The 25,435-nt window shown below is 40.9% G+C and overlaps 1 protein-coding gene across 4 annotated transcripts in view; it reads left to right on the top strand.

Annotated features, from left to right (window-relative positions):
- Positions 1 to 3,062: 3,062 nt before the first annotated feature.
- The window catches only part of Dclk1 (doublecortin like kinase 1), a 330,559-nt gene continuing 308,186 nt past the window's right edge, over positions 3,063 to 25,435 (top strand). For 3 of the 4 annotated variants that reach the window (XM_090342259.1, XM_090342260.1, XM_090342262.1), the window contains exons 1-2: positions 3,300 to 3,385; positions 7,887 to 8,281. In XM_090342259.1, the coding sequence (XP_090198385.1) occupies positions 7,906 to 8,281 (376 nt within the window). In that variant the 5' untranslated portion in view covers positions 3,300 to 3,385; positions 7,887 to 7,905. Of the gene's footprint in view, positions 3,386 to 7,886; positions 8,282 to 25,435 lie in introns of all 4 variants that reach the window. The other variant, XM_090342261.1, reaches the window with a different exon arrangement.

Raw genomic sequence — 25,435 nt, 5'->3', positions numbered from 1 at the left:
CTGTATTCTGCAAAGCTGTTTTTCATAACTGTGGCAGCCATTACAGATGTACAGAAGGCTTGCATCCTCTCAGTCACCACATAGACATCATGACTGAGTCAGGAGTAAAATTTGTTCGCCAGAGGAACAAATCTCCAAATCTCTTCTAGCTCTTATTCCTCATTTGAAGTTTTATTTGAAAGCACATAAGGGAATATATTTTCTATGAAGAAATCAGTAAATGGTGGATGAAAAGAGATATATAATCAATTAAAATGATTATTCTTTGGTTCTCTCCTCTTTCTTTACAGCCAAAGCACCTTTTTAAGCAAACAAATCCATGCACATATAGATAAGTTGTCCATCACTTGTTGTCATAGGCCTAAGTGCAAATGATCTTAAGAGAAGTTTAGCTCTGAATACATAAATCTGATGGTACCTAACTCTAAAGGAAGCAGTGTTCATATAGGACAGAGCTGTTCACTCTGTTATGAGGCCTTTGATTAAAAGGACTGTATTTTCCAAAACAGATTAATCTTTGCATTAGAATTTGGTTTTGCTTATGCCCAGCTATTTGGGAGCATGTTGCTACTAAGAGAATCCAAACCAAAGTTGTTTCTTTGTGCATGTTATGCATATTATTTGCATTGTCCTGAGTGAAACATGTAGGAAAGACAAAAGGATATGACTAAATTCCATAAAATGTTAGGAATTGGTCCTGACACAATACCATGAGGGTTAAGAGATAGAATTTCTTTCTTAGTGTTGCATTTTGGCAGAAATCATTTGCTATTTGTCACTGGCAAGATAAAAAGAAGCTCTGATTTCCATTCTCCAGAGAGCCTACTTAGCTCCTTAGCTGTAGCCATTCTCTTACCCTACTCCTAGGCCTTCATTTTGCACCATGTTTTGGGGAAACAGGCACAGTAATTTGCATTTAGTTAATTTAGTGAGTTCATTGTAATTTCATCCCTGGGCTATTAAATAGTTCAAAAATAAATATTGTATCACTTATTGAATATGTAACATGCATCACATTTGAGCTGTATTTTATAACAAAGGTAATTATTGAGCCAGAACATGATATGCTGAAAGCATTTCAGAATCTGTCTTATTAATAGTAAGTAGTAGAATATACAGCAGGGGTCAACAGGCAAGAGAAAAATAAAAACCTGGATTTTTCCATCACAAAGTATAGGCTCAGGGAGTTCCATGCTGATTTCCATAGTGTATGTGTTAATTTATATTCCAGCTAACAATGTATAAAACTTCTTCTCCTTTCCCATCCTTGCTAGCATTTATTTGTTATCATTTGTATTCATAGTGACTGCCATTTTGAGTGAAGAATGAGGTGGAATCTCATGTACTTTTGGTTTATAGTTCCTTCATGGTTAAGGATGTTAAACATATCTTCATGCTTTGATTGATCATCCATACATTTTTAAGACCTGTTCAATTGATTTGCCCATTTATAAATTGTGTGAGTGTTACATTCTTCAAAAGACTAAAAATAGAACCATGTGATCCGAGTGCCACTTCTTGACAAGTGGCAGAAGGAATGAAAGTCAGCATGCAGTAGAAATAGCCACACATTCGTGTTTATGTAGAGCTTTTCACAACAGTAATCTATATCATGTAGGAGCCTGCCGACTGCTAAAGACAAAGAAAGTGTGCTACCTGTACACAGTGCTGAAGAAAGAATGAAATCATGTCCTTTTCAGGAAAATGGGTGAAACTGTAGATCATCTGTTAAGTTAAATAAGCCAAACCAGGAAAAACAAATATGTTCTTTCATATGATAAGCATAGACATTAAAACAAAACATGAGTGAAAACAAGGCCTCTGTGGTGATGATGGTGATGGAGGGGTAACGCGGGGCAGTTATATGTATGCATGGAAATATCACAAGGAAACTCATTTGCACAACGAATGTACACAAACTTGTTTTACTAAATGTGCAGCCTCAAGAAGAAAAACATGTGTATGTATATGGGTATGCAGTGAGCACGTGGGAAAAACAAAACAAAAAAAACCAGTTGACCAAAATTCAGGCTAAATACTCAGCCAGGCTAAGGTTTCACAGGAATCTGGCATAGGCTCCCTGCTCCTTCTTTGCACTTTGGTACAGAGTCTGAGGAAGCTGGGAAGGCTTGTATTTCTAGAACATTCTTGGGAAGAAAGGCTGTGTGAGCTCATGGGGCTTTCCATTCTGACCACCAGTCTTGGCAGCCCCGAGGCATGGGGTTGTGAGCAAAACCTGAGTCTTAACTTAGCAAGGGCTTATTGTGAAATACAATGCTCCACACTGACCACTGTTTCAAAGGTAACCCATGTCCTGAAGTCCACAGGAGGGATGCATCTGCAGTCCAGGCCCTTCCTGGGGGTAAAACCAGAGTGCATATATTTGGGCTGGTCTTTCAGAAGGAATGACTGCATCTTTTGTGAGAAATAATTTTGTTGTGGCTTCTGTAACCCTGGGAGAAAAGCATCCAACCTCCAAGTCCCATCAGAGGGTATGGGGGGGGAGGTGTAAAGAAACATCTGTTGTTTCTATCTGCCAGTACTGGGGCTTGAACTCACAGCCTTATACTCACACCTGGCTTTTTCTGCTTCAGGTTAGTGCTGTACCCCTGAAGCCATAGCTCCACTTCTCCCTTTTTTGCTGCTAACTGGAGCTCAGAGACTCCAGGACGTTCCTACCCCACCCTGCTGGCTTTGAACCTGGATCCTCACATCTCAGCCTCCAGAGTAGCTAGGCTGACAGGCTTGAGTCACCTGGGGGCTTGGCTAGAAGCTGGTTCCTTTGAGGAAGGAGACCCCATTTCTAGGGCACCTCACCTCTCTGCCCAGCCCATGTCCCTGTCCAGGCCCTTCAGGGCGGCCATAGGCTCTGTCCCCCTCTCCAGACATCGGTTCTGGGGAGGCTTGGGTGGAGGTTTGGATGAAGTGGATGCCCGGCGGGGAGGTGGGGGGGAGTGCGGGGAGGGAGGCGGACGGGGCGCGGCGCGGTGGGTGCTCCCTGCCTGGAAGGGCGGGGATGGGACGGGGCGCGCGCAGAGGCGGAGAAGGAAGAGAGGGGTGGGCGGGCGAGTGAGGGAGCGAGCGAGACACTGGGAAGGGAGCGCGCCCGCCGCCGCCGCCCTCCTCGGGAGAGAGAGGTTGGAGCGCCGCATTTCAATGAGGACCGGCCAAGGCGCAGCCCAGCCTTAGCGGAGGTCACCCTCTCGGAGCCCGCCATCCGCGCCCCCATCCCGCGCCTGCCGTCTCACCCCCACCCCCGGCACCCTCAGCAGCACACCCCAACCCCGGCCGCGCCCAAGCCGGGCAAGGACAGCTTCGGGAAGCGGCTCCGATCGTGGCCACAAAGACCCCCCCCCGAAGCCCAGCGGCGACTCTCGGAGGACCGGTGCGTGCTTAACCCTTCTCGGGGAGCCGGGACTGCGGGGAGGGCCACTCCGGGGGACAAGGGCGGACCCCCCAGCCTGCTCGCCACCGTTCCTCCAGGGGAGGCTTGCCCTGCCCTGGCCAGCCAGGTCCAGGCCCGGGGGGCGTTGTGCTCGGGCGGCCCCGGGGCAGCTGGCACCTGCCTCTTTTGTCTGGTGCCACCACCGGGGCTTTCAGTGTGTGTAGGGGGGGGGGAGTGTCGGGCGATCGCCCGTCCCCCCCACTTCCTAGGCTTCTGGTTGTTGGTGGAGATGGAGAACCAAAGGCTGAGGGAGCTTGGGGAGCGGTGCTTGTCATTGTCATGCCTGGCTATGGAGAGGAGCAAGTCCCCTGGGAAGGAGTGGCCAGCCAGGCCTGGCTTCGTATTGTGTGTGTGTGTGTGTGTGTGTGTGTGTGTGTGTGTGTGTGTGTGTGTGTGTGTGTGTGTGCATGCTTTCCAGTGCAGCCAGGGAGGGTCACTTGCGTTTGGGAGTGGAGTGGGGTAGGGGGTTGGGGGGGGGTCTTGGAGGGGGGAGGGGAGGGAAATCCAGGCATGGTGGCAGTGCGGGTGTCTCAAGTACATTTGCAGCATCTCAAGTTCCTCTGGGGACAGCAAGGCTGCCTCGTGTACAAACCAGTACCTGCAGTGCTAAAAGCACGCGGAGAGAGGAAATGGCATTTTCCTCCTAGGGTACAACACGCACAGCTCGTCCCTCCCTCCCACCCCCAGCCCCTGCTTGCACACCCCTCCTCCACAAAAGAGACTGCTTTGGAGAAGCAGGCTCGCCCCTGGATTTGGCATGGCAATATGTGCCCAGGAGAAAGCCATGAAAGGATTCATTCAAATCGACTGCCTCTCTGCTGCACCTGTGTGTGTGTGTGTGTGTGTGTGTGTGTGTGTGTGTGTGTGTGTGTGTGTGTGTGTGTGTGTGTGTGTGGAGAGTAAGGTGCACATGGTGCTTAGCTGCAGAATGAATAAGGTGTCCTGACGGTTCCTAAATATATCGCCTTTCAGTGGGAGAGAAAAGTAGGGCAACGTTTTTAAGTAAGAGATGGCACATGGATGCTGGTCAGAAGGGATGGCAAGAGAGGAAAATTATAACACAAATGCACACGTCTGTGGTGGAGATGTCTGTGGGAGTGCACACTGCTTTCAGAGGGATTCGTGCATCTTTTATGCCATGCTTCCCCGATATTCCAAATCCCTCTGTTAAAATCTGCTGGGCACTACCTTTATCTCAATGTGGTAGCACTGATGCCAAATTTCTCTGTGTTTGAAACAAGAACCTGTGGGTTCATCTAACAGAGAGCATGGCGAACACAGAGTCTTCAAAATGGTGAGAAATCCCACAAAGAACAATCGAGAATGCTGGTTTCCTGGCATGGCAGTCTGTAGGAAAATCTCTGATAAGAGCCAGTCCTCACCTTCTTCCCCACCCAGTGTCTGTGGTTTCTGTGGCCAAGCAGTTCTGGCTACCTTTCTGAACCCTATGCACATGTGTCCCAGGCTGGGAGCTACTCATGGTCTGTGAATGTGGGGGCTGTGTTTTGCTGTCAGGCTCCCCCGTGCAGGAAGGGGGGAATCGTATGAGTCTAGAGAAGTTTCCATAGCTCTTGGTTCACTTGAGCTAGTAGAGGTAAAAGTACCTGTTTTAATAATGACCAGGACACCAAGGATGTATGGGGTGGCTGGTGACATTCATTTAGTGATGGCTGCAGCCTGTGCCATGATATCACTGAGTGTGGTTTTGCTTTGTCAGCAACATCATTATCTACTTGAGTGGAGGGAAGTAAAACACGTGGTCCTTGTCCGTAGTGAACACATAATAGTTATGAAAAAAAGTTGAATATAATTCAATAAACTTTTCCTTGTTTGTGTGTATGAGGGTGCAGGACTTGGGGCTTGAACTCAGCACCTGGATGCTGTCCCTTAGCTTTTGTGCTCAAGATGAACTCTCTACCACTTTAGTGACTGCTCCATTTCCAGACTTTTGGTAGTTAATTGGAGATAAGAGTCTTATGAACTTTCTTTTCTTGCCCAGATTGGCTTTAAACTACAATCCTTAGATCCCAGCCTCCTGAGTAGCTAGGATTATAGGCGTGAACAGGCAGGACTCATATTCTAAATTGACTTTTTTTTAATTTTGGGGTAGATTTCCTGCTTTTAAACGTCTTTTCTTCAATCTAGAGAATTCAAATGGTTGATTTTTAGCCTTTGTTAATGGTGAATGGTTAAGGGCCCCTTAAACCTATATTTGTGTGCCCTCAGGCAACACAACTGTGCCATTATTTGCTGAATGTTTCCTTCTAGTTGGTATTATTAGATTTGGAGGAAAGTCAAAGGGATAGAAGAATGACCTCTGTGTTTTATTTAGGGAGTACTAGGGCTTGAACTCATGGCCTGGGCTTGGTCCCAGTGCTAGTGTTCTACCACTTGAGCCACAGATCCATTACTGTCCTTTTGCTAGTTAATCAAAGATAAGAGGTTCATAGATTTTCCTGCCTGTGCTGGCTTTGACTAATGAAAAAAGAATGAAAAAGACAAACAAAACCCAGCTGGGCACCAGTAGCTAGCTACTCAGGAGGTTGAGATCTGAGAATCACAGAAGCCAGCCTGAACAGGAAAGGTTGTGAGACTCTTTTCTCCAAAATTAAGCACTAAAAAAGCCAAAAGTCTACCTGTGGCTTGCTCAAGTGGTAGAGTACTAGCTTGAGCATAAGAGCTCAGGGACAGCCAGGCTCTGAGTTCAAGCCCCAGGACCAATGAATAAATGAATGAATGAAAAGGAAACCAAACCCATCAAAAGCCAACTTGATCATTATTGCTTACAAAGTTTGGAGGAAGCTAGTGAGTTGGCTTGAGTACTTGAAAAACCCTCCACCTAGGTTCTGAGATCAAGCCCCAGTACTGGCACAGAAAAGAAAATGAAATATTGACTGTGGAGAATGCAGATTTTATTAATAAAAATAAAACACTTGCCATACAGTAGGCACTATCCTAAATGTACATTCGTTTACTTAGTACTTAGCATTAAATGTAAAATATAGTATTTAAACATATAACATATATTCAATATCTAAATACTAAGTATTCTTGTTCCAAATTTGTGATTGAAGAAACTGAGGCTTAACGATGTCAGTCAGGCAGAGATTTCTCAAATTTATACAGGTAGTATGGGGTCAAGGTTGGATCAAAATCTGAAACTTTGAAACCCCAACTGCAGCAATAGAGACTACTAAAAAGGCATGTGAGCAAAAAGTTATGCTGACAAAAGAAGTAATCCTTTTTTTAACCTTCATCCAGGAGGTTTGGAGTCAGGGCCTTGTGCTTTCTGCACTGGCACTCTTCCATTTGACCCACACCTTCCAGCCCCACTTTTTGCTAAAGGCAGAGTCTTTCAGATTTTCTTGCTCAAAGTAGCCTTGAACTTTGATCCTCTAGCTTCTGCCTCTTGAGTAGCTAGGGTTATAGGTGTGAGCCAGGGACACCTGGAGTAGAAATCCTCTTCTTCCTGGATGCCTTTTGGTTGTTTTTCTTTTTCTTTTTAATTTAAACAACTTATCTTAAGCATTCAATATATATAAAGGAGTGAAAATGAATTCACTTTTAAAAATATTGATCAAGTGCATGTTTTGGAAAGTCCTTCCCTAAATTGATAGGACCTAGGACTTACTTAAACGGTTCTTCTTACAGTCAAATGCTGCCCCCCTCATTTTTACCCTGGCCCCCGAGTCCTCTTTTTCCCTTTCCCTTTTCCTTTCCTTTATTCTTTTCTTTCTTTCTTTTTTTTTTAATGCCAGCAGTCAGGACCTGAGTGCTATCCCTTAGCATCTTCTGCTCAAACTGGCTCTCTACTTCCTGAGCTACAGGTCCCAATCCCTGCTTTTGCCAATTCATTGGCATCTCTGACTTTTCCCACCTAGACTAGCTATGAACCTTGATCCTCAAATCTCAACCTCTGGCATAGCTAGGATTACAGCCAGAAGCCACTGGCAGGGATACTTCCCTTCAGTAGTAAACAATCATCTGGTAATGTATTTTCTATATTCTACCAGAATCATCAACACAAATCCTTCAGTGAGGGTTGAGCTTTGGAGTCATGCAAATCTCAGAGGGGATCTGATTCAACCATTTAGCCACTGTAATTCCTGCAGACATGTAGGAGGAGACATGTCTGTGCCTCAGTTTCTCTGGAAATGGTGACAATAATCATCACCATGAAAGGTTGTGACTGTGCCTAGGTGGTAGGCAGTCAATACGTAGGAGCTGTTTCCAACCAAACTGTGGTTAAGTCATAAGCTATTTCCCCTGGGATCAGCCTCTTCGCTGTCCTCCCCCTCTCTCTTTTTCTCTCTCCCACTTGACAACTCTCGTGGAGCGGTGAGAGCTGTATCTCCACCCAGCGGTGCACACAGAGCCTTTCCAACCACGATATCTGCCAGTAACCTGGGGCTGTGTGTCTGTGTTTTTCTGGGGCTCGCAGGATCCACTCGCAGTCCATCATGTCCTTCGGCAGAGACATGGAGCTGGAGCACTTCGATGAGCGGGACAAGGCGCAGAGATACAGCCGGGGATCTCGGGTGAACGGCCTGCCCAGCCCCACGCACAGCGCCCACTGCAGCTTCTACCGCACCCGCACGCTGCAGACACTCAGCTCGGAGAAGAAGGCCAAGAAGGTGCGCTTCTACCGAAATGGAGACCGCTACTTCAAAGGGATTGTGTATGCCATCTCCCCAGACCGATTCCGGTCCTTTGAGGCCCTGCTGGCTGATTTGACCCGAACTCTGTCAGATAACGTGAATTTGCCCCAGGGAGTGAGAACAATCTACACCATCGATGGGCTCAAGAAGATTTCCAGTCTGGACCAACTGGTGGAAGGTGAGTCTGGGAGATAACTGCCAGGAGACCTGATGGAATCTGGGCACCCATCCCCACTACGCTAGCCTTTACTTCTTAGAGGAAGCTTTACCTGGTGCTTACTGTTTGACACGTTTGAGTATATTACACGATAAGGGTAAAGGGAGGAGGGAAGGATGTTAATGTATTAAGTCACGGAACCCATAATAATAACAGACTGAAGGCATGGGTGTCCTAACACTACAACATTATTCTTTCTCTTTTCTTATGCTCGCATCACATTAATTTAAAAGTTCATTTTTCTATCTTCCATTGCATAGCTCATGGTCATTTTGAGATGCAAATTAAGCTTTTGCTATCACGATGTCCAAAAGTACTTGAAATAAGGATGATTAATAGGTAATGAAATTTTAAGTTGATCCTTCGATAGTAGACTTATTAATTTTATCATTAGAGATTGAAGACCTGAACATTCAAAGGACATGTGGGTACTTACATCACACAGGAAATTGGTCAGGTTTTCTGTCTATTCCTTCGTCTAGGGGATCTTCTGATTAATCAATCAATTAATTAATTTTTGTTATCTTTAACTAGTTGTGCAAAAGGATTTAGATTCAGAATGTTGGTTTATGAATACAGTGCATCTTGACCTTGCACGTCCTCTCCCATGCTTCCTCTTAATTTTAAAGAGTTATTGTTTTCTGTGGTATTTGCAGAGAGGGAGGGGCCTAGGGGCTCAGATTGCTCTCGTATCCAATTTATGGGAACACTAATCTGTTTGAGACCATGTGAAAATAGAATGTTTTAGATCCACAGGTGAGGCATGGTATCTTGTGCAAAATTAATATCTGAGTTATGTTTGCCTTGGGATCAACTCCATTTTTTCAGTTTTTATTACTAAGTTGTTGTGTAATGGAGTTTTAATTGAACTTATCTTTTTATGTGTGCTTCTCTTCTGTATGTATGTGTATGTGTGTGTGTATGTGTATTGTATGCATGCATATACATGCACGGTGGACTATTTAGTTTCAGAGCTAAATTTCTTTTATTCTCACTTTTGGGATAACTTTTCTTTTATAGCATCTGGCCTTACTATAATTTGATCCAGGTTCCGGAATTTCTTTCTTTCTTTTAATTTTTAAATTATTTTAAGTAGTTGTACAAAGGGGTTTTAATTCAACATGTCAGTTTTTAAGTGCAATGCATCTTGATAAATATCACTTCTTCCATCATTCTTACCGCTCTGACCTCACAGCTATCTCATTCCCACCCATCTCATGAGCTTTCCTAGTCCCATTTTCACACATATACTTTGAGTATTATGATTATAGTTTCCTACTTTTCCTCTTTCTACTCATCTGCTACCCCCTACTCCCTTAGCCCCTATGTTAGTCAGACAGGTTTACCTTCCTTGTAAGCATTTTGCTAACAGATATTAATTGTTCAAAGGCATTAAAACATAGAAAACCCATACCTGTGTGTGCTTTACAGTAGTCAGTTGGATCAACTCCATTTGAGGGAAGCATAAAGCTTCTCATTCCTTTTTAAAACCAAAATCAAATTCTAATGGCATAGAGAGAAATAACTGCCATTAATTATGTGAGACACACTCAGATTGGGAGATATACTCTTTGGATAGCAGGTCTTTCTGCGTTGAAATCTCCAGGCTCTAATCAAGTGGACTGAAAGGATCATGGATAAGTTAAGCCAGGCTTGGTGTTGTAACAGCTCCATATCACTGTGCATTCTTTGCCCCACCAATATTTGCCCAGACCCAGCTGACTAGCTATATCCCAGAGGGGTGCCATCCAGTCCCCAGAGAACATCCCTTTCAACTTCTTTTGATCTAGGGTGATCAACCCTACACTGGCAGAGTCCCCTTGTCCTACTCTCTAAACAGTTGTAGGTATACAAGATTCAGTATGTGATCTGAGCAATTCTTCTCCCTTTCTTCCATTAATTCTTTGGCAGGAATGCCAGGCCTCTATACTGTGACTGGACTTGAGCAGGTGTGGAGGAGTCTGGGTTTGGACTGTTTATTTTTAGGAGAATTCATATCTCTCAGTGAATTGTCATGGTGCCAAGAAGCCTGTCAACTTGGCTTTTTTCCCTTCTCTTCAGGGGTGGAAACTTCTAGTAAATTAAAGGGGAAGAATGATCATGAGATGTTTCTGAGTCTTCTTTGTTTTTTTTATGCATGACATCTGGAAATTAAAGGGCGGGGGAAAATTTGGTAGTACTTTCTAGAGATCAGATACAAAGTCAGGTGCATGACCAGTCACCAAGCCATTAGTACTTTGTGGGCTTATGGCATTGTAGGGAAAAGTATGCCAAGATCTCAAAGCACACCCTTAGACAGCTGGGGGATTGACTTCTTATTCTATTCTAGAATCACTTGTGTGGCATCTGTGAAGGCAGAGGTATTTTAGTTTCCCGTCCAGAACTGACTTTTACTGAGAGGAGCTGGAGATATTCCAAATTTCTCATCTAATAAAGAGGATGATGGGAAAAGGCCAAGGACTCCTTTCATATCCAGGGACCAGCAAAATTATGGCAGTGTTTGCCATTATCTTCCCCTAGCTTTATTTTTTTCTTTCAGGTTTTTATTAGCATGTATGAATTGTACAAAATAGTTTCATTGTCCTATTTTCAGGCATGCATGTATGTGGTCAAACTTAACTTCTGTGTTACTCTTTGTATCCTCTACTACCTCTTAAAATAATTATTAATAGGTTTCACCATAATATTTCCATATACACCTATGAAGAATGTATTCTCCTCCCCTTTCACTCTCTCTTTTTACCTTTCCGCTCAAATAGTCCCTGATTTACACTATCGTCATTCATGTTTTAAAAAGAATCTTGATTCCTGCTGGACATCAGTAACTCATTCCTACTCATGAGGTGGAACTCTGGAAATGGTAGTTTTAAGTCACCTTGGGCAGGATGCCTGTGAGACTGATCTTGAACTGGCCATAAAAAAAGCCAGAAATGGAGTTGTGGCTCAAGTGGTAGAGCACTAGCCTTGAACAAAAAAGCTCAAGAACAGTGCCTAGACCCTGAGTTCAAGCCCAGGAACTGATACCAAGAAGAAAAATGTCTAGATTCCTCATATGAAAGAGAATACATGACGCTGGCCATTGGCAGTCTCACTTGATGATGAGCTTCAGTTCTATCCATTCTCCTAAAAGTGACAGGGATTCATGGCAGAGTAGAGCTCCATTGTGTGTGCATATGCACGTACCACATTCTATTCACTCATCGGTTAATGAGAATTTTGGCTGATTCTATAGTTTGGCTATTGTGAATAGTGCTGCTCTGAGCATGAGTGTCTGACTTTGATTTCTCTGGATATATGCCCAGGAATGAAAGCAGGATCAAATAGTAATTTTGATCTTTGATGCATTTTGAATTATTATTATTTTTTTGTACAGGGTGAAAGATAGGGATCTAGATGTGGTGGATATTCAGTCTCCCCAACACCATTTGTTATAGAGACTTTCCTTCAACATGTGTTTCTGGTGTTCTTGTTGACAATTAGCTTAGCTATAGTTGTGTGCACCTATTTCTGGATCTGATTTCTCCTCTTCACCCCTGTCCTTTCCTATCGATACTATCCTATTAGACTTTGTGTGCATTGCTGTATTGTCAGAAGATAGTAAATATGGCCCAGAGCTACTGAGCATGTGTAAAGCTTTAGTCAGTCCCTTAGTCAGATGCACATGTGTGTAGAGCTCTCTCAAGGGGCAGTTGCCATTGTCATCCTGTGCTAAGAGCAAATGCAGTGTGCCAGGGATCTGTATGGATCTCATAGCAGGAAATGGTGGGTTAGGACTTGAACCCTGGAAAGTGTGTGTCAGAGCTGATCTGACAACTGCTGCTCATCCTGTGTGCTGTAATTTCTATAAAAGCCACGCCTGGGTTCATGTTAGTACAGTGGGTTATTTTTTTATGTACTGTGGATTAGCAGGCATTTTAGTGGAAAGTTAACTACAAATAAAAGTTGTCTCCACTACTATTCTGTTCACTGCTTTTGGAAAACACTTTTATCTTTGGCTTAATTCCAGGAATGAAAATCATTTCCAGAAACACCTTTATCATTTCATGTGGCCCTCAAATACTATTTGTCCATTGCATTCCTTTTAAATCAAATTCAGGCTGAATATTTTAATATTTTCAAACTACTTTCCTAGAAAAAATACTTTTTTTTCTAGTTGAATGAATGATAACATCAAGATAAAGTATGAATTCACATATTGTGACATTTGTTTTTTTAAATTTTAAATTTAAACATTTTTTAATGCTTAATTCATAACATGGATAATTACCACACAGCTGCACTGAGAGTTTTAAATAGCTAGAAATTCATTTAGATTTGCTTCTTTGTCTGGTACATTTCTGCTTAGTCTGTTAAAATACATACCACTGCTTTCTCTTCTTCATTAGGCCCCCACCTCTCACTTTATGTAAACCTCGATGCCTGTTATTAGCTTTTCATTTTTCCCTCCCAATACCCTGATGAGGTTTGAATTTTAAATTAAATCCTTTTGGTGGATGCAGTGGCAAATGTTTTTAAATTTGTTCTTTCTCACTTGATCTCAGGCTGAAACTTCTGAGTTACAATGACATATGTGAGTGTATTTATAACCATTTTATGGTCACTTTGACTGTGTTATTATTATCCACTGATTATTATGCAGAAGAGTGGTTGATGGAGTTGGCTGTGAGCCCTAGTTATATAATGGAGGGGTACATATGTATATATATATGTTAAGTGTAATACATATGTCATATATTATATAACATTTAGCATATTAAACACGATTTAGCATATTAAACACAATATATTAATATATATATAATATATTATATAATATGCTTGTGTACCATGTGTATATCTGTATATTGGTATATATAAATATGCATATATGTGTGTATGTGTGTATGTATATATATACACATATATATACCCACATATGCTAAGTGTATCAAAGATGGCATTCTCCAGTGTTTATTTTTGGAATTACATATTGTATTTTTGATGTTTTTCTTGGGGCTTGAACTCAGCTTGCACTCTTTCCCTGAGCTCTTCAGCTCAAGGCTACGTCCCTACCCTGGAACCAAGCCCCACTTCCCATTTTCTAGAGGTTAATTGGAGATAAGAATCTCAGGTCCTTTTGTGCCCTGGCTGGCTTTGAACCTTGATCCTCAGATCTCAGCGTCCTGAGTAGCTAGGATTAGAAGCATGAGCACCACACCCAGCTGATGTTTTTCTTTGTCCTGGGCACATTTGCTCAGCTTTTTTACTCAAGGTTGGTGATCTACCATTTTACCACAGTTCCACTTATAGCTTGTCAATGGTTAATTGAAGATAAGAATCTCATTTACTTTCCTGCCTTGGCTGGCTTTGATTTACAATCCTCAGATCTCATTCGCCTGAACCACTAGGATTACAGGCATTAGCACTGCATGAAATGGATTTAATATGTTAAAAAATTCATGCTGTTTACCAAGGAAAGTTGAAGTGCAGACCGATTTCTGCTATGACTCTCCTGGAGTCTGACTCTCATTGCTCCGTGGTAGGCCTGTACGTATTGAGAGTATTCAAGTGAACGCTCAGGAGACAGATGTTATCTACATCCTAAACATAGACTGAGTTTTGGTTGATTTCCTTTTCTTCTTCTAACTTCTTTTGTGAAAGTAAGTGTGAGAGGGCCAACCAGTTCTCTCAATGGTGTTCCTCTTTTCCGGATGGGCCTCCCTCCATTTTCGCTTTTTTGTTTTTGTGTCAATGCTGGAACTTGAACTCATGGCCTCAAGTTTTTGCTTGGCCCTTCATTGTACTATGACTTGAACCACAACTCCATTTCCAGTTTTCACTGGTGAATCAGTAATAAAGAGGCTTGCAACCTCAGATCTCAGGATCATAGATGTAAACTACCCCTTGTGAAATACCCCTTGCTCATTTTCTTTCTTGGACTGTCTTTCTCCTGGTCTCCCCTTGATGTACTGATTGTGTGTGTGTGTGTGTGCATGTGTGTGTGTGTGTGTGTGTGTGTGTGCGTGAGATGTGTGCCAGTATTGGGCTTGGGTGCTATACTTTAGCTTTTTTGTTCAAGGCTGGTACTCTACTGCTGGAGCTACAGCTTCACTTCCAGCTTTTTGCTGGTTAATTGGAAATTAGTGCCTCAAGGACTTTTCTTCTTAGGCAGATTAGAGGCATGAGCCATTGGCACCTGACTGTAATGAATTGCTAAGAAATGATTTTCAAATACATATATAGCATCTTATTCTCAAAATTCTGTAACAGCAACCAGTTTACTGGGTTTTTAAAAAGTGTTCTCTCAGTAATATAATGTGTGATAAAGATATGCATATAATATACTCAGAAGGTAATTTCTAGTGCTTGAGAACTTTCCATATCAGTGCATCAAGAATTGTGGCTATTGTTTCTTTATAAAGTTTTTTTTACTGACTTCTCATATTACTTTATTCAAATGCATGTTGCTTTATTTAACCAGTCTTCTATTGATAGTAGACATTTAACATGTGTCCAATCCTTTGTTATTATAAATAATTTTGCAATGAATTTCCTTAGATATAAACTTTCTACTCATGTGTGTGAATATCTAAGATAATTTCTAGAAATGCAATAGTAAGAGCGGTACAAGTGTTGACCTTTTCAGAATATTAAACAATTGCTGTCTGTAAAGGTTTTCAAGCTGAACTCTGACCACTGGTGTATGGAGACTGGCATATTTCTCAACATTGTGATATGCTAGATTTGTTTCCATTTAAACTAAGAAAGGGCAGTCGGAGGTCTTGGTATTGTTTTACCTTTCCATATACATAAAAGACATTTATACATATATTTTTATATATTCTTTCCCCATAGGTTTTCTGGTCATTTTCTACCATCCCTACTTTTTTCTGCTTATTTTTTATTTTTCATCAGTTGAAGGGTTTGAACTCAGCTGTCTCTGAGATCTTTTGCATGAGGTTAACACTATATACTTTGAGCCACAACTTCACTTTTGGTTTTTGAGCAGTTAACTAGAGATAAGGTTCTTGGAGATGTGTCTGCCTAGACTAGCTTCGAATCATGATGCTTATATTTCAGCCTCCTGAGGAGCTGGAATTATAGGCGTGAGCCACCAGCACCCAGTTTTTGCTGGTTATTTTGGAGACAGAGTGCAGTGGATTTTTTTCTGCCTAGGTTGGCCTCTAATACCTGCCTCAGCCTCCTGAGTGGATAGGAGGACAGGTATGAGCCATTGGTGCCCAGCTTCATTACATTTTTTTTTGCTAGTCCTGGTGCTTGGGCACTGTCATTGGACACTTTTGCTCAAGGCTAACCCTCTGCCACTTAAGCCACAGAGCCATTTCTGGCCTTTTCTCTGTATATGGTTCTGAGGAATTGAACCCAGGGCTTTGCAAATGCTAGGTGAGTGAGCACTCTACCACTAGGCTATGTTCCAAGCCCTTCATTATCTTTTTAAATCAAGTTATATTGGTATAATATATGAAGTGGGATTCACTTCAACTTTGGTTGTCCCCAGGCTATTTGCTTCAGTTCTCCAATGTATTTTGAAATTAATTTGGATCTATAAAGTTGTCAGACAGAAGTTCCTACATAACTTTCAGAAGTTTAATAGTGAGGTATCTTCTATAACCATGATGTTTGAAGACCTGTTACTCTCAAATCAGACCTGTTTTCTGCATTGCAGCCACCTGGATATCTTCAAGTGGGACAACCTTTGTCCTTTCAAATTCAACATGAAGCACTTCAGCTCATTCTTTGCCACTGTCTAGATTTGTTCTTCCTCCCTTGTTCTCGTTCTTATTAGCTAGGGTCACAACTTGCTAAGGTTCTAATGTCTGTGAATGCTTTCACCTCCAATTCCTGTGTTGGAACCTAAGTATCAATGGGCTGAGGTTCGGAGAAGGGGCATTAGATATTCAGGTCATTTCTTGGAGTCAAAATACAATGATGGATAACTTTCTCACAAAGACTCAGGAAAACTGATAACCTGTTCCATCCTGAGGGGAAGGGTGCTATTTTGAAGGAAGTGGGTTCTCAGTAGATGATGCATCTCCCAGAACATTGGGTCTTTGTCCAGCCTCTACAGCTGTAAGAAATAAATGAATGGGGTTTTATAAGCTATTCAGTGTATAGTATTCTCATATGGCAGCCTGAATATACATGTTAACACCATTCTTAACTTTTTGTCTTTGTTTTCTTTTGTTGCTTTCTTTTTTTTTGTTTTTGTAATATTGGGGACTAATTTCATAGTTCCATGCTTGCTAGACACGTTTTACCACTTGAGGCACACTCTCAGTTCTTTTGCTTTTAGTTTATTTTTCAGGTAGGATCTTGGCCTAGGTTGGCGATGGACCTTGATCTTTCTATTTTTTTTTTCCCCCTGAATAGGTGATAAGAAAAGTATGAACTAAGCTGGGTGCTGTGGCTCACGCCTGTAATCCTAGCTACTCAGGAGGCTGAGATCTGAGGATCAAGGTTAAAAGCCAGCTGGGGCACAAAAGGACCTAAGACTCTTATCTCCAGTTAACCTCTAGAAAAACAGGAAGTGAGGCTTGGCTCAAGGGAAGGGAGGTAGTCTTGAGCTGAAGAGCACAAGGACAGCGACCAGGCCTTGTTCAAGCACCATTACCCACAAAAAGGAAAAAAAGTAAAGAGAAGTATGAACTATATATGTCTGGCTTCTTTTTAAAGATAGGGTTTTGCAAACCTTTGTTCAATATGTCTTTAAGCTGGGATCTGGTTATCTTTGCCTTCCAAGTAGCTAGAATTACACACACACACACACACACACCCCACCACCACCACCACCTCCATGCCTGGTGCTTCTCTCTGAATCTTCCAAATCCATGTTGTCACCAAATCCTGAGAATTCTAATTCTTCATTTTTGTTCTTTCTTCTCCATCACCATTATTTCAGTCTTCAGGCCCTTACTGTTTCTGAGCAAAAATATTGCTCATTTTTTGGACAGAAAGAGCAATGTCCTTTCTACAGTACAAAAATGTGAGTAATGCAAAAAAAGTTAAAAATAGAGTATGTATCATCTTTTTTTTCTGGCTACTTAACACTTATCTATTTCTTGTACTATTCTAGTAGAGTCTTAAGCTAAGAATAGTTAAGTCTTTCTTTTCCTTATATCATCTTTGTACTCAGCCATGCTTTTGATTCCTCATACTGTGCACTGGGTTTATCTCAGCTCCTTTAGAAAATGCTCATATCTCATATTGTAGCCTTCAAACTGGACATCCTACCTGTATAGTCCTGGCCATAGTCAGATCACTTCGAGCCACTGTTTGGCTTAATAACTGTCCATTCTGCATGTAGAATGTGACTTATGATCATTATGTGCCTCTCTCAGCATTCCATTCCTCTTCTCTCCTTCTGGCTGCCCATATCTTCTATCCCCCATTGTTGTACTCGGCACTGCAACTCAGCTGCTGTCTTTCCTTTTCATTCCTTTTCTTTCCCAGGCTTCCCCCCCTTCACTCCTATCCCAGTGTAAGAAGGAATCCCTCCTCAGAATATGTGTAGCATCACAGTTAAGATCACAGGCTCTGGAACTAAACCATCTGTGTTTAAGTTTTGCCTCCATCTTTCCTAATACTAAGACGTAGAGCAGGTTATCTGCCTCACTGTGCCTCCGTCAGCATGCTACAGGACAGGAGTCATGCTAAGACTTTGCTTACAAGGTTGTGGTAAGGATTGCAGGTAAAATCACAGGTTAGAACATGACCAATATACTACATGCCTGACATTGGCAGTCATAAATGATGCTTTCTGCCAATATCTTTCATACGCTCACACCTCTCAGCTGGTAGATACACCAACTACCAACAGTCTACACATATTGTTGCCTTTATCTTACTGATCTTCAGACCTGAAGCTCTTCCATGATTAGAAATGTCTACATTTGCTGCCTCTACTGGCTTTAAATTTTAATCACACTTCAACCTTCCATTATCATCATTGCACTATCATATACTCATTTATTTTATATCTACGTCTTTGGAAGTCAGTGGCATTGAAGTTCATAGTAGCTTTAATGGCTCAACAAATACTCCTGGGATAAAGAGGAAAGAGAATGAGTGCTTAAATGAATACATGACAGCAACTGGGCATCACTACTTAACTGCAATGGTCACTACCACGTGTGACGTCCTGCTGACCAGTGCGGTGGTCTTGTAGGCATAATTTTCTTGGCATTGGATGCTGATCTCTGGATTTCTCATAGTTCAATACATTCACTACCACTTACATTGTTTGCTCGGGACCTCATTTTTCTTCAGTAGCTTCTCTCTGTCTCTGTTTCTTTCAGTCTTTCTCTCCCTATTCCTTTACCTTTTCCTATCTACCTTATCGCTTCTCTTTTTCTTTCTTGCCTTCACCCTACCTCCACCTCTCCTTCCAGCCCTCTTTATTTTTCTTGTCATCATTATTATTATCTTCAAATAGTTGTACAAAGGGATTTAAATTTAACATGTCTAATCATATGTACAATGCATCTCCATCCATGTCACCCTTCCATCTTTCTCTCCTTTCTTTCTATGCAATCCCCAACCATGTTCTAGTCCATTTCATGTGTGTACACTTATGACTTTATTCGTCCACCATTTCTATTTCCATTCACTTGCCTTCCCTCTTTTTAAGCCTCCATGTCAGCCAAGAGGTTTTTTTTTTTCTGCTTCCTGATATTCATTGTGCTAAACTGCTGATAGTTCAAAGGATTACATGATGGATTCCCATCCCTGCATTGACCATTCTTGAGTCTGATTTTGTTTAAATATTGATCTTCTGGATTTCAGTTTTCCCCAGCGATGGCAGACGTTTGCTTCCTTCAGTCTTTTCTTCAATTCCTGCAGCCACAGTAGCCATGCATGTCACTTTTTGAAATCCTGAATGTGATTTTTTAATGCTTGTTGGAAATTTCCAACTGCTTGTCTCTTATATACTTCAAATTTAGTATGTACACAGCCAAAACTATCTCCTTCCTTTCTATGCATACAAATGTATTCCCTTTCCTTATTTTACCTACCATAATGTGTGGGAAGTAGACTAAAAGAGGAGTTTCAGGGTCCTGGCTAGCTCACATTCCTTTGGGATTCCATATCCAGTCACCACCAATTCTTCTTGATTCAGTGGATCTGCTGAGTGCTCATAGAATTCACACCCTCTGTCTGGAGTAGATGTGAAATTTTCACTTCGGTCTTCTCTCTCAGTCTTTCTCTATGGTGTGTTGCATTCTATCGCCCACTTCCTCCCTTGAGCTCTTCCTTCTAACTAGAGCCAGTGTCTGTCAACCCACAAGGCTGATCACTCATAAAGCCTATGAGTATGTTAATTATAGATTGCAGTTTTATTAGTTTGTTGTCTAGGGAGTCATTTTATGAAGATATAAACATCTTGCAGATGGTCAGCAATGTAGACTATGGTGTTATTTATTTGAAATACCTTTCTCAATTTTTTTTCTCATAGAAATCTTACCCTCATTTCCAAGGCCACTGTGAATGACATTTCTTCCTCTTCAACAGCCCAGAGGGAAGGGGGAATAATACCTTTCTTTTCCAGATTAGTGCTATGGCACTTATTTAGCAATTGACACTTGCAATATTCTGGTATCTGGTCACATACACCATTTACTTTTTAAGCCTTTTGAATATATTCTCTTAACTTAGGTTTCTCTCACTTTATAGAGTGGCCAATCCAGGTCTTGTTTAGAATTTAGGAGATCTGTGGGTTTTTTTTTTTGGTTGTTGTTATTTTTCTTTTCTTTCTTTCTTTCTTGTTTTGGTGTGGGGGGGGGAGGATTGCCTGTCCTATGATTTGAACTCAGGGTCTGGGTGTTGTTCCTGAGTATTTTTGCTCAAGACTCGTGCTCTACCTCTTGAGCCACACAATCCACTTCTGACTTTTTGGTGGATAAGTCTCATGGATTTTTCTTGTCAAGGCTGGCTTTGAACTGTGATCTTCAGATCTCAGCCTCCTGGGTAACTAGGATTACCGGTGGGAGCCATTACCAGATCCTAGCTTTATGCGTTTGCTTTTAATTTTGGGATTTCAAGGTTAAAGTTGCATATGCTTTTTGTACTTATGCTATTTGAGGTTCTGTCATTTCTTTAGGAGAAAAATTTTACTAGTGAGAGATTATGAGTTGGACATATAAATATTTGAATGGTTCAAAGTACTGTTTGTCATTTTTTACTTATATTTTCATTATCATTTAGTTGTACAAAGGAGTTGCCATTCAATAAATACAATGCATCTTGAATAAGGTCACCTCTTTCATCATTTCCCCCCATCTCTCCCAACCCAACCTTCCCTCAATTTTCTTAATTTCATAGGAATCCTTATCAATTCAGGGTCCCTAGGGGTGATTTCATTGCTAAATCTCCACATACATTGTGTTTATGGCATCTGTTTGTATTGTTGTTGTTGTTCTTGGATTGGGGTCTGAACTCAGGGCGTGAGCACCCTCACCTAGCCTTTTCTATCTCAAGGCTAGTGCTTTACCACATGAGCCACAGCTCAACTTCTACCTTTTTGCTTGATAATTACAGATGAGTTTCATGGGATTTCCTTTCCAGACTGGCTTTGAGCCTGAGTAGCTAGGATTACAAGCATGAACCATAGCTACTTAGCTCTGTTTATTCTTTTAGATTGCTTTTAACCTTTGTCTCATATTTCAGGACCTCAAAATTTGGAATTTATGATAAGCTTCATACATTATTTCAATTAATTATAATAATCATTTTCCCTGTTTGATTTTAACTCATCTACTTTTCATACATATCAGTTTTAACTTTAACAAAATGCATCTCTCAATCTTTCCTTCCTCATCTTCTCCCTCCTTCTCTTCTTCCCTACCTTTCTCCCTCCCTCCTTTCCTTCCTTCCTTCTTTCTTTCCTCATTTCTTTCTTTTTGACAGTCCTGGGGCTTGCTCCCAGGGTCTGTATGCTAAACTCTGAGCCTCTTTGTGCTCAAGGTTAGTGCTGTACCACTTGAGGCACAGTGCCACTTAGGACTTTTCTGAGAATTTTACTGGAGATAAGAGTTTTGCAAGCCGGCCTCGGTGGCTTATGCCTGCAATCCTAGCTACTCAGGAAGCTGAGATCTGAGAATCTCAGTTCAAAGCCAGCCCAGGCACTAAAGACCATGAAACTCTTATCTCCAATTAACCACTAGAAAACCAGAAGTGGTGCTGTGGCTCAAGGGGTAGGGCCTTGAACTGAAGAGCTCAGGGACAATGTCTAGGCCCAGAGTTCAAGCCCTACAACAACAAAAAATGTTTTTCAAACTTTCCTGCTGGGGCTAGCTTAGAATTGCAGTCTTCATGTCGCAGCCTCCTGAATAGCTAGGATTGCAGGTGTAAGCAACCAGTGTTCAGCTTTCACCTTTTCAGTTGTGTGTGTTGTGTATTTGCGTGTCTTTCTGTTGTTTTGGAGTTAAGAAGTTGACATTCTCCCACAGGTCTGACAAAAACATTCACATTTATTTTCTGTGAGTTTATTTATCTTTACCATTATGTTATGGAAGACTTCCATGGAAGAACCTACCCAGGCCTGCCTCTGGGGATTCTTTTTTCTTCTTTTTAATAGCACCATGAAAACCTTCTCCTTAAAACTGGTGCCTTCCAGGTATATTATGAAATGTCACTATACAGATCTAAGTTGGTCATAAAATGTAATGTCCAGAAGGTACTTTATGATTATTTTATGTTATAATCTTTCATGTAATTAAACTCAGTTCAGTTTAGAAGCACCAATATACATTCAGAATCTTTAATAGATCATGGACTTAAAATAGTGAAAATATTGTCTGTTTTTTTCAATAAAAAGTTTATATTGTTTTGTTTATGCATTTTTATTATCATAAAGGTGATATGCAGAGGGGTTCCAGTTATATAAGTTAGATAGAATACATTTCTTTTTGAATAATGTCACCTTTTTCCTTTCTCTCTCTCCCAGGTTTTTTCCTCCCGTCCTTACCCACAAGTTATATAGTTCATTTTTTGCCAGTACTGGGGCTTGAACTCAGGGCCTTACTAATGTCTTTCAGCTTTCTCTAGGCTAGTGCTCTACCACTTGAGCCACAGCACCACTTCCAGCTTTTTCTGTGTATGCGGTAACACACTCAGAATTGAATCCAGGGCTTCGAGCATTCTAGGCAAGCACTCTACCACTAGGTCAAATGCCTGGCCCCTGTATAGTTCATTTTTAACATTTGTCTCACCTTTTCTACGCCTCCCTTTTTGCTCCCAAAGACAGATAAATGAGCAAACAAAAAAGACTTCTAGGATCCCTCAGTATGGCATTTTGTGGAAGATAAGTGTAGAGCTAAAGACTGAGTCACCCAGTGAACTAGTACCATACCACTGGAAATTTTAAAAGAGGCATCTTATTATTGAAAAGTAATGGCAAATGTAATCCTTTAAAAGTTCATAGGGGATTTTTTTGTAAACAAAACCAAAAGCATAGCTGATTGCCATTAGCTTACAAGTACAATCCAAACTAGTTGGGAAATAAGAGTAGTAAGATCACAAAACCATTTATTCTTCAGCATCTTAGAAATAATCTGATATGCTTATGAATACAATGTCACTCTCAAACTTCTTAATAAATCTCTCAGGAAAGAAATAATTACATGTTGACATCTTTAGGAGGTATCAATCAGGTTCAAACAATTTTCATTTAATTTTCTTTCCTTTTTGTAAGTATTATTTTGTTGTTGGTGGTGGTCGTGAGATCTGAACTCTGGCATGAGCGCTGTCCCTGAGCTCTTCAGCTCAAAGCTACCACCCTACTCCTTGAGACACAGCGCCACTTCTAGTTTTCTGGTGATTAACTGGAGATAAGAGTCTCAAGGACTTTTTAATACCTAGGCTGGCTTTGAACTGTGATCCTCAAATCTCAGCCTCCTGAGTAGCTAGGATTACAGGTGTGAGTTACTGCCCCCCAGCAACTATTTTTTTTAATTGTGAAGATAATGTACAGAGGGTTACAGTTATATAACTAAGGTAAAGCGTACATTTCTTTTTGATCAGTGTTACCTGTTGCCTCATTTTCTCCCATTTTCCTTTCCCCCCAACTTTCCTCCTTCCCCCATGTTGTAAAACTCATTTCCAATAAAGTGTCTTGTGTGTATCACTGTTGGATTAGTTCATCCTTTGTCCTTTGTCTCACCATTTCTGTTATTGCCCTTCCCATCCCCAAATCAGGTAAACTTACATACAATTAAAAGGGTACAGAAATCAAAAACAGTAACAACAGGGGGTAAACCAAAGGGAGGATAATCAAAAGAAAAAAGAAATAACTGTATACAGTACACTAAGCAAATAATCGTTGTGTTTTTTTGAATTACATTTTTATTTCCTTAAGTAGCTTTACAAAGATTTTTACCATTCATCAAATCAGTTTATAAGGACAATGCATCTTGATTGATACTACTTCTTTTATCATGGTCCCACATCCCACTCAACTCAAGCTCTCCCCTCAATTTTCCTAGTTTCATAGGATATGCATTGAACAGTATGACTACATTATCTTCCCCTCATCTCTTTCTTTCCATAAAAGCAAATATTGGGGTTTGATCTTTGTAAACACCAAAGCAAGTTTGGAACGTTTGCATTTCTTGGCACTTGGAGTATCTTAGATTCCTACAATCCTAAATTCCAAGTGCAGGGTTGGTTTAGGCAGGGATTTTTTTTTTGACTTGAACAAACTAAAACAAACTGGTTATTTGGGCACATACCTGTAGTTCCTGCCATTGAGGTGGAAAGGTAACTTGTACCAACACATTCAAAATCAGCCTGAGCGACATAGGAGGATCCTGTCTCAGAATAACAGAATAAACAAGGACAAAATCTGACAGTGAATTTCTAAACCAGCAAGTCATTATGTCCTGGACTTTTTGGTACCACCTCAAAATAAAATTTTCTGAAATTTTCTTTTAGCCTATTTTTGATTTTTGGAATCTTGCCATCCTCATGTAACTTGACATGTCCAAGTAATGGAAACCTTTAAAAGCAAGTTTGAGGTTGTTGAGAATAGCTTAGTTTTACTCCACATTATGTAGTTTTACTCCAGATTACTTAGTTTCACTTCACTGTTGCAGGAGAAGTTATACTAGAAGACTTTAAGGATTGCAGAGTTTGTGTAAGAGAAAATATGTTGCAGTAATTATGTCTTGTGTATCATTTTGAATGGCATATAACTTGTGTAAAGACATGAATGAAACCTTTAGATGATTCTCTGAACAAGGCTATAATTGATATTCTGACTCTTTGTCACCAAGCCTGAGATTAAACATAGAATATTTAGAGATATTTGACTAAGCCCATAATATGCTATTTTTCCAATTCAGAGTATCATATTAGTTAATACAAGTATTGCTGTTAGCATACTATCTCTAGGTCCCCATGCCCATGGACTTAACCAATTATGGATCAAAAATAGTAGTTTTCTTTCTTTCTTTTTTTGTATTGGAATTAGCATATTCTTTTTAAAATTTTTTTAAAAAATTTTCATTGTTGGGGTAATGTACAGAAGGGTTAAAATTACATTCCGCAGGTAGTAGGTGCATTACTTCTCACACACTGATACCCCTTCTCATGGTTTTTGTCCCCATTTCCCTCCACCACCCCCCTCCCAATCATCTTGTTCCCCCCTTCCTTTTCCTATTTCAAATAAACAAATAAATGTATATACAATATACCAGGAAATAAAGTCAAATACAGTAAGAATATGAGATTAACCAAAGGGCAAAAAAGAGAGGAGAAATAACATAGTACATTAAGAACAAAAATCACACAAAATAAAGCTCTTGTTTCCATATCCTGGGCTTGAACTTGGGTCCTGGGCACTGTCTTTGCACATTCTCAAGGCTAGTGCTCTAGCATTTGAGCTACAGCACCACTTCTGTGTATGTAGTACTGAGGAATTGAATCCAGGGATTTGTGCATGCTAGACAAGCACTGTACCACTCCTAGCCCCAAATCGTTTCTCTTTTGTAAATTGTGGTTTAATATAAAGAAACTTGCATGATGACATGGAAATGTATAAGCATAAAATAACTGTTCTTGGTATTTTCTGAAGTCTTGACTAGGATGGTAGACTAAGTGACTATGATGTGTGACCCTGTG

The sequence above is a fragment of the Megascapheus bottae genome, chromosome 11 (assembly GCF_031878675.1).
Source record: "Megascapheus bottae isolate mThoBot1 chromosome 11, mThoBot2.hap1, whole genome shotgun sequence".
Classification (NCBI taxonomy): domain Eukaryota; kingdom Metazoa; phylum Chordata; class Mammalia; order Rodentia; family Geomyidae; genus Megascapheus; species Megascapheus bottae.
The sequence above is the reverse complement of the archived record's forward strand: the minus strand, read 5'-3'. Positions and strand labels throughout refer to the sequence as shown.